The sequence below is a fragment of the Pteropus vampyrus genome, unplaced genomic scaffold, assembly GCF_000151845.1.
Source record: "Pteropus vampyrus isolate Shadow unplaced genomic scaffold, Pvam_2.0 Scaffold109, whole genome shotgun sequence".
Taxonomy (NCBI): domain Eukaryota; kingdom Metazoa; phylum Chordata; class Mammalia; order Chiroptera; family Pteropodidae; genus Pteropus; species Pteropus vampyrus.
Window position 1 is genome coordinate 4,866,234 of NW_011888890.1, and position 9,970 is coordinate 4,876,203.

General features: G+C 42.1%; 1 protein-coding gene across 1 annotated transcript in view; it reads right to left on the bottom strand.

Moving 5' to 3' along the window:
* Positions 1–3,871: 3,871 nt before the first annotated feature.
* SAXO1 (stabilizer of axonemal microtubules 1) overlaps positions 3,872–9,970 on the bottom strand; it is a 26,941-nt gene continuing 20,842 nt past the window's right edge. The window contains exon 3 of the mRNA XM_011365339.1: positions 3,872–5,253. Coding sequence (XP_011363641.1) covers positions 4,250–5,253 — 1,004 coding nt within the window. The 3' untranslated portion in view covers positions 3,872–4,249. The remainder of the gene's footprint in view (positions 5,254–9,970) is intronic.

A 9,970-nucleotide genomic window follows, 5' to 3' on the forward strand; every position in this document is an offset into this window, starting at 1 on the left:
GTATGCATTCAAGTTGAGAAGACCCTAATGAAATCCCATTAGTGCTTCATCACCTGCAACTGGTTATATCAACTCCAGGTCAACTGACAGACTGCTGACTTGTGTTTATCTCCTTCCTACCTCCTCACATACACCATTAAGCTATAATAAAACACTAATTAAATCATAAAATGTCATAGTGAAGGAGACAGGATGAGGGTCATGCATAGACAAGGGCTTTCAAGAAATCTGAAAAAGACAGGAGGAAGACAGTGGAATGATGTCAAGTGGAGAAAAGGAAGCCACAGCTTAGAATAAAAATGCCGTAGAAATGCTGAGCTGATAGGCAGCAGGTCTGCAAGGCAGAACCCAGCAGGGGTTCATGTTTTGAAATACCAAGTATCATAGCAAGCAGAGTGACAAATGGTACTAAAACCAGGAATTGCTAAAAGAATCACTTACAGTGGGCCCCACATTCCCCACCCTCCCACTGCCTGGCAGATCTTGGAGCCAAGCTGAGAAAGAAAGGCTCATTCTTAAAGATGTTGACCTTTGTGAAAATACAACAAGTAGGAGAATGGAGAGTCTTTTAAATTGTTTTCTGTGTTATAATTATACATTAATTGGGAGGCAAAATAGAAAGAGGGTTTCTGATCACCAAAAAATGAGAGTGATGTCTCAGTGTCTTTACTCATACAAGTGGTCCTGCTGTAAGGTGAACCAGGGGATAAGACCTGTCCTGACCATCGACCCTTGCTGACACGGGACTGCCCTGTGCACAGCACAGGCAGGGAGATACCATCATCGGGAGTGGGACCTCATCCCAGAAGATACCCCTGGGCACCATATCCCAAACCAGCAGCCCATGTCCAATCAGCCCAGAGCTTCCACACCAACTAATGCCACTATCTCAAGCCCATTGGCCTCACTGGGAGACTCTGCGTTCCTCTGACAGAACAGTCTACCATTTGAGGGCTTTAAAGGCCTTACCTGTTTTCTTCTCCAGAACCTCATTCCCAAATCATACAGGATTCTGTGCTGGAGCAGGTTCCCTGCTTGGACTTAAAACTTTTCCCTTTGTGTTCTATCTTTGGTGTCTAATAATTTTCTGGTATAATATGCCTAAGGCCTTGAGAACCCTGGACTGTGGTAGATGAGTAAGCTCTCCATTCTTACAAGTAGAAACTATGATATAAATTTTATGTGCATATTTTCAAGGAAAGACAATGTGTTTGAAGCCTTCCATCATTAGAGTTTGTTGAACAGGATCATATCAGGCATTAGAGCATGGTGTCTTAATAGAGTGGAATCTTTCCCAACAAACTCTTATATGGAAGCCCAATACACAGAACTGAGTAATAAGCTCCTGCTATGACAGAGCAGGGGAGGGGAACCATCAGGTCACCTCAGCTTCTCTTTCCCTCCTTCCTTGTGACCATGTCACTTTCTAAGATGACAATTCCAGGGAATGCAGATAGCAACTCTGACTCAGACCAACTAAAAAGTTAACTATACGTAAAAAAAAAAAAAAAAAGTAAAAATTTTACCTTGTAAAATATAAAACATGAGTAGTTACCCTTACCTGTACACTTGTAAATACTGACCAATAAAATCATAAGTAGATTCAACCAGGAGAACTCAGCAACCATCTTCGTCATCATCACCATCATCCTCACCTACATTTAATGAGAGTTAACCATGAGCCAGGGTTAAGTGAGTGACATACATTCTATCATTCAGTCCAAACAACAAAACCATGCAGCCATTATTGTCATTGTCCATATGTTAAAGAATTTGACCAGCATCTCATAGCTACTGGGCAGCAAGGGCCAAGATGCAAGCCCAGGTCTGCTGGACACTCTCCCTGTATGCTCTTAGCCACTGTGTTCCACTAGTCCCCATAATGGCTACTTTTGTCTTTTTACGTATTTTCTGTATTTTTTTAGTTTTTTGTGGTAACCACTTTTATAATATATTTCAAGACCAAAAGAGGACAGGTAGTGGGGAGAAACCTAGCTCTTTAAATCCAGAAGTGGGCAATGCAAGAATGTACGAAGTAGCTCACCTACCCTGGGGTCACCAAATGTCCCAAAGGAAGAAGTCAGAGGACATTTCTCACCCCAAGAAGGCTCAGTGCTCCTTAACCAAACAGGTACTCCATACTTCTTCAGCTTCTTCTCTTCCTTTTATAACGTTCATAAACGTTAAAAAAGCTTATTAGTCTTGATATAACCAAGCACTGTCACATAACCATTCTGAGAAGGGAGAGAGAAGGGGGTAATGTAAGAGAACTAAAACTCCTAATTAACCAAAATAGGCCACATCTAAACTTGATGAGTCAATAGTATATGCATATTATTTAGAAATAGAAGAAAATATTAGAAACAGATCAAATAATTTTAAGTTGTTCTCTGGGGGAAGTGATAATGGAGGAGGCCAAGGGGCTGGGGCATAAGAGATTGCTGAATTTTTTATAAGCGTTATAGCACTATTTGGCTTTTCAAATCAAGTTCCAATACTTCGTTCATTTGTAAAAAATTATGAAACAAAATAATAAAACCTACCTTCCTTAGTGATTTCCTTTAGCTTAATGGACTCCAGGAAGGAGTTCAAAGAGAATGTGGTTTGATGTGGCTTATGGAGCCGTAAGTTCTGAGACACAGCAGAGAGGAGGTGCCCGGTGTGGTGAGAAGAGCACTAGATCTTGAATCAGAAGACACAGGTTTCAGTCTTGACCTTGGTGTTCCAAGCTCTGTGACCTTAGGCAAGGTGCATAATCTCTCTGAGCCTCTCTGCCTCATACGGGCAGGTATCCAGACACCATATAACCAAAAAGAGGATTAAATAATGTAGATACCAAATCGGTGACAAAAACTAACCTCATGGTGAGGCTACTAGGGTGGGGATCTGAGTGGTCTGGCAAAAGTAGGTGAGAGCTGTGGAAAGACTGAGCCCCGGATAAGAGATCCAGTTTTCTCACTCATGAACCAGGCGCTAAGCCTAACCCCAAGTCTCTGAACTTGAGCGGAAATTTTCTCTTCCCTCTAGCATGATCCTAAGCTCTCTGAGACCATGGAGTATATTTTAATTTCCAAGGATATGAGAGAGAGAGAGAGAGAGAGACTGAGAGAGAGAGAGAGAGGAGATAGATAGATAGATATGGGTGTTCCAGATGTCCATCTGCATCTTTCTGTGAGATGCTCACTCTGATCATGAGCCTATCCGCCCCTGGTATAGGCCTCCTTGAACAAAGAGTCCTTCCTTGATTCTGCTTAATTTCAAATAATCTCTAGATTACTTAGCCTTAGAACCAAACTTGGTGAGCCCTTAGACCTAAAAGAGAAATCTCCAGCCCTTTTACCAGGACAGAGTCCAGATCACCACTATGTCAAGCTTTGTTATAGGCCTAATCACAGTTATAATTTAGGACAAGGAGGTCCAGCCTTTCCAGGGACCAGGCCAGCATGGAGACATTTTCTCCAGGCTCTGGTAAAACAGCCCAGGGGCCAACTGCCAAGTGCTTGGTTGCCTGGGTCCCTTTTCCCACCTCCTTTCTCTGGAATCACAGCCTGCATGATTTAAGGGTAAGAGAGGTCTGGCGAGTCCATGCTCCCATGGGATTGCTATCTCCTATAACTAGAAAGACCCATGCCCCATCAGGCACTGTTCTTGCTGGTATATCATGACGTGAAGAAGTAGAAAGACACTCTGTGAAGCAGCCCTAGGCAGAAAGAACCCAAAACAAGACTTCAGGTTGGGCACAAGGCACTCCCACCAAGACTGAAATGCAATGGGGACTTTAATCTTAAATTTCCTCAAAGGTTCCAAGGAACACAGCCTGCTCTCTGCATAGACAGTGTGTGGGAGTGAACACACAGACCTGCAGATTCAATCCCCCCGAAATCAAGTTTATTCTTTGGCACTTCATACTTGGCAAGGGTTAATTATAATGTCGATTCATACAATGAACAACGAATATATCCGGTTCAGAGAAAACCTCATAGAGACCAGCTGCGATTCCATAAGCACAAGGTAAGGGACCAAAAAGGGAAAGACAGCAGAGGGGGAGAGTTAAGGTGGGTAATTAGCCAGTGACTACGTGTCATTTTCCTTGAGTCAAGTGATTCTCATTTTATTCAAGTGTCCTGGAAATTCTGATGAAGATTTTTTTTTTTTTTTTACATTTTGGGGAATTCTTTTTTGTCCAATGAATAAATTTCAATTGTCTGCTTTTAAAAGAATTGTACAATTTCTAAATAACTTTTAAAAATCAAGCTGACACTGCCAACTCCTGCTGGTTGGGTTTTTCTGAATCACCTACAGAAAAAGGGCTGTTCCGCCGAGAAACTGTCTGGGAAATCGGCCTGTATATCCTGTGCCCCAAAGCATCTGTTTCTTCAAAGATGTAGCCAGGGGGCTCAGAGTATGAAGCCAGGCACCTACCTATATCCTTAGGAGTAAAGCTGATGGTGTATGTGGTCTGGCCCTCCACAGGGATATTTCCTCGGGGGCCAGACCAGGGGGGCTTACAGCTTTTGGTACTGATGGGTGGGTGGGGCACATAGTGGGCCCGGGTGGTGGTCAGGCAGTCCAAGGGCTCAATGGGAAGGTTCAGCTGGGGAATGGGCTTGATAGGCTCTGTGCGCATGCTGGCCCACCGCTTATAGTCGTCCTTGGTGGTAGTGGAGCTTTCAAAACGACCACCCTTCTTGACACAGTGCACTGGTCGGTAGGACTGAGCTGGGGCACCCTTAGGATATGTGTAATGGGCCTGCACTGTTGTCAGAAGGTCCATCTTTTCTTCAGGAGGGACGTAGAGGATGGGAGCTTTGGAGAACATCTGGGGCGTTGGCCAAGCTTGGTACTTATCTCGAAACTCAGTAGTGTTAGAGAAAGGCATGTCTTGCCCACAGGTCCTGGCTGGTGGTTTCAAGCTTTTGGCTGGCTCCCCCATTAGGCCCCGGTAGGACTGTCTGTGGGTGGTGAGGTTTTCAAAGGGGATTTCACAGGGTTTGAACTTCTCTGCCTCATACACAAAGCGCTTCTCCATAGGGTGGGCCACATAGGCCATCTTGTAGTTGGTCAGATCCTCCAAGGGGATGTTACAGAGCTTGGGCATAGCTGGAGGTTTACAGCTCATGGTGTTCACTAGGCCCTTTATGGAGTAATCATCCTGGTGCGTGGTTCTACTATCAAACCTGGTTGATGCTGGCCGGTAGTTGTGTACTGGACGAAGTAGCTCTCGTCTTGGTTGGTTCCAGGGTAAATAATCAGCTGAAAATAAAGCAGAAGTGGTAATTACTTATCACTCAATTCACTCAACCTGAATGTATTCCAAAGAGCTTCCAAAGTCATCAGCCAGTCTCCAGAGAGATATTCCTTGAGAAAAAGGAGGAATAGAGTGGATCCCTGCCACCACTTCAACCAAGAGCTTGATGTTTCAACTTTATGGTATTTGAGAGTTACCATGCAAAAGAGATGAATTTACAGGAGTCTCATCACATCCTACAATGCTGCACAAAGGAAATTTAGAGGTTCCACAGCCATGGGAAGATTCAGGGAATTGATCCCTGTAGAGTTGTCTAACCACTGGCTTACCCTAATCCAAGAACAGTTCCATCCTCTATGGGGAAGGTGCCCTCTCTGAATCAGCACAGAGTGACTGAGAAGATGCATGTGGTGTAGTGAGTCTGGAGATTCATGACCCATCACTAGTGGACTGCCAGCCTGACCAACCAGACCTCCCTGGTGCCTATGGGGTACTTGCTGTGTCCCTATAACTCATATATCTAATCAACATAAATCAAACATGCTGCTCCAAGGGAATAGGGCATCATATTAGAGAGAATGGCAGCAGCCTCTTGCATAGAGCTGATTACATGATAGGCAGTACTCTAAATGCTTTCTATGTTAACTCTTTTAATCTTAAGGCAGCCCTAATGAGGTGGGTACCATCAATATGTCCATTTTACAGATGTAGAAACAGAGGCACAGAAAAATTAAGGAACTTGTTCAAGGTCACATGGCTAGAAGAAGAAAAGCATAGGTGTAAATCCATCCAGAATCTATGCTCTGACTTATTCTATTACCTGCTTCTGACAATTAAGGAATACTATGTGCTAGTCAATTGTGCTCAGGGCTTTCTATACCCAATTTTGTTTCACCTTCACAATCGCCTTTTGTAATGGGTATGACTGTCTCCATCTTATAGATTTCCAAAATCAAAACTCAGGGAGACTAAGATACTTGACCAAAAGTCACAGGGCTAAGGAGTCACAAGGCTAAGTTGGAATTTAAACCACATAGTAGACTCAAAACTATGCTCTTCCGACAGCCTATATCACAATTAGGAGTGCTACATTTCTAGATCATAGGGATTTTTGGTCTTTAACTTTCACTCTAACAAATAGGGAAGATTTGCAGAAGAATTTCAAAATGTTTAAACAATGAAAAAGAATTGGCCAGCTATATCTAAGAGATGTCTATTTAAGAGGAATCTCTGCTGTGGGACTAGTGTAGCCAAGAAAACAGGAGGCCTGCGCCCAAGGAAAATCTTCCCCAGACATAGCCCCATGCATCTTGAGGAGCATGTGTTGTCTTCAGACATCACTACAGGGGCTTTCAAAGCAACTTCAACACAGATCCTCAAAGCAGCTCTGAGACTGGAAATCCAGGTGAGAAAAGTAGGACAGAAAAACATACCATTCAAACACCTCAAAATTTCTGCCATTCTTTCCATATACTTGGCCCAAGTCCAAGTTCTACATTGTCTCCATTGAGCCCATCAACTACCAGATCTAAAGTAGCCAACATGGAACTTCTGGTCAAGGTGGCAGAGTAGGTAAACACTGTGCTCGCATCTTCCCAATCAAAATTACAAAGAAATTATAGAACGACCATCATTGTGATCCACCTGAAGACTCAGGATATAAAGAAGCTTGGTAGGAGTGGTACAGACACAGAACGGGCAGGTCCCACACTCATAGTGTTAAGAAATGAGTTAAGAAATGAGAGGGATATCTCAGCTGTGGAGGTCTCCCCTGACAAGTAAGGGATCCCAGCTCCACACTTGGTTCCCCAGGTGGGGCTCTAGTGCCAGGGAGAGGAGTCCCCATAACAACTGAGTGTGAAAACCAGTACGGACTGCATCCGAGGGAGATGTAGAGCTGCTGAAGACTTTCCTAAAACCTCTCAAAGGCCTAGAATCCTCAAACTTGCAGCAACTTGCCTTGGCATGCGTTGTACCTCTTGCTAAGCCACCCCCCACCCAGCATAAGCAGCGACTGGTCTCAACTTGCATTATAACTTCTATTAGGTGGCCCCAAGCACGACAAGCTGCAGCCAGTGTTGTTTTGGAACACAGCTTCAACTAAGCGGCCAAAAGTTCAACACAAGCAGTAGCTAGCCTCAGCTCACATTGTGGTGCCCACCAAATGGTCCCAAGCTTGGCACCAGTTCACAGCATAGCCTCTCACAAGTGCCTCCAACTGAAGCAGAAGAAGCAACAACTGCAGATAACTTTGCAGCTCCCACCAGGAGGCACCAAGCAGGCACAAGCGATAGCTGAACTTGGCCTGAATCAGAACCCCTCCCAAGAAGCTCCAGGACCACTACACCCAGTGGTCAGCTTTAGACCACACTAGAGTACCACTCAACTAGCTTCACAAATGCCACACCTGAAGGGCAGACTAGCCTGGCACCAGAGCCCTACTAAAGCAATTCCTACTCTATGGGATCAGCCCCTGCACAACAGCTCATCCACTGTACTCAGGGCCAGCCCACACAGCCAATTGGCCTATGGTCAATCCCACCCACTGATATGCCAACAGCAATTAAGACTCAACTAAAACAGGAGGGCACACACGACCCACACAAAGGACACCCCTGGAGCACCCAGCTCAGGTAAACGGGAAGACCCCACAGGACACTACTACATATGGCACTATGCCAAGACTGGGAGACATAGCAGATTTACCTATCAGAAACACAGGGAGTCAGCCAAAAGGAAGAGACAAAGAAACACGTCCCAAATAAAAGAACTTGACGAAATTACACAAAAAGAACTAAATGAAATTAAGGCAAGTAATCTACCAGATACAGAGTTCAAAATATTGATTGTAAGGAAACTCAATAAACTGAGAAAAGAATGAACTTAATGAGAAATTCAACAAAGAGATAGAAAATAAAAAACAAATGAAGAATACGCTAAAAAAAATAAACAGGAGATGAGATGAAACAGAGGATCAAATCAGCAATCTGGAAGACAAGGTAGCAAAAGACACTCAATCGGAACAACATAAAGAAAAAATTATTAAAAATGAGAATAGTTTAAGGGACCTCTGGGACAACATAAAGCACACCAACATTAGCATCCTAATGGTACCAGAAGAAGAGAGCAAAGGATCGAACACCTATTTAAAGAAATGATGACTGAAAACTTCCCTAACCTGGCAAAGGAAACAGACATACAAATCCAGGAAGTAGATAGAGTCCCAAACAAGATGAACCCAAAGGGACCCACACCGAGACACATCATAATTAAAATGTCAAAGGGTAAAGACAAAGAGAGAATCTTAAAGGCAGCAAGAGAAAACCAGTTAGTTACGTACAGGCAAGCTCCCATAAGCTGATCAGCTGATTTCTTAACAGAAACTTTGCACACCAGAAGGGATTGGCATGAAATATTTAAAGTGATAAAAGGCAAAGACCTACAACCAAGGTTACCTTACATGACAAGGTTATCATTTAAAACTGAAGGAAAAATAAAGAGTTTTCCAGACAAGAAAAAGTTAAGGAGTTCATTGCCATTAAACCAGTATTACAAGAACTATTAAAGGGACTTCTTTAAGATCAAAAATATAAATAAGAATATATAGGGGAAAAAATTCTGACAAAGGCAAACACTTAGTAAAAGCAGTAGATCAACCAACTATAAAGCTAGTACAAAGGTTAAAATGTAAAAGTAGGAAGATCATGTGTAATTACAATAAATTAAGGGATACACACAAACACATACACAAAAGTAGTAAAAAATCATGACAAAAACATAAATGTGGAGGGGGTTAGTAAAAATTGTAATGATTTTAGAATGTGTTTGAACTTAGCGACTATAAACTTAAAATAGACTGCTATAAACAGCTTGGTATATAGTAAGCACATGGTAACCACAAACCAAAATCCTACAAGAGATATACAAGGAATAAAGCAAAAGGAATCCAAACACATTGAAAATTTTCCAGAATGACCACATGTTAGGTTGCAAAACAATTCTCAATAAATTTAAGAGGACTGAAATCATATTAATTATCTTCTCTGATGGTTATGGTATGAAACTAGAAATCAATTACAAAGAGAAAACTGAAAATCATACAGACACCTGGAAGCTAAATGACATGCTACTAAACAATGAATGGGTTAACAATGAGATCAAAGAAGAAATCAAAAGATATCTTGAGAAATGAAAGTAAAAACACAACAACCCCAAATCTATGGGATGAAGCCAAAGCAGTTCTAAGAGGGAACTTTACAGCAATACAGGTCTGTCTCAAGAAACAAGAAAAATCTTAAACAATCTAACATAACTAAAGGAACTAGAAAATGTAAAGCAAAAACTAAGTCCAAAGTGAGTAGAAGAAAATAATAAAGCTCAGAGCAGAAATTTTAAAAAAAAGTCTATAAAAACAGACAAGATCAATGAAACCAAGAATTCGTTCTTTGAAAAGATAAAAAATTGATAAACCTTGAGCCAGATTCAAGAAAAAAAGAGAAGGCCCAAATGAAATCAGAAATGAAAGTAATAACCAACACTACAGGTATACAAAGGATTATAAGAAAATATTACAAACAAGTATATGCCAACAAATTGGACAATCTGGAAGAAAAAAGATAAATTTCTAGAAACATACAATCTTCCAGCACTGAATCAGGAAGAAACAGAAAATCTGAACAGACCGATAACTACTAACAAAATTAAATCAGTAATCAAAAAACT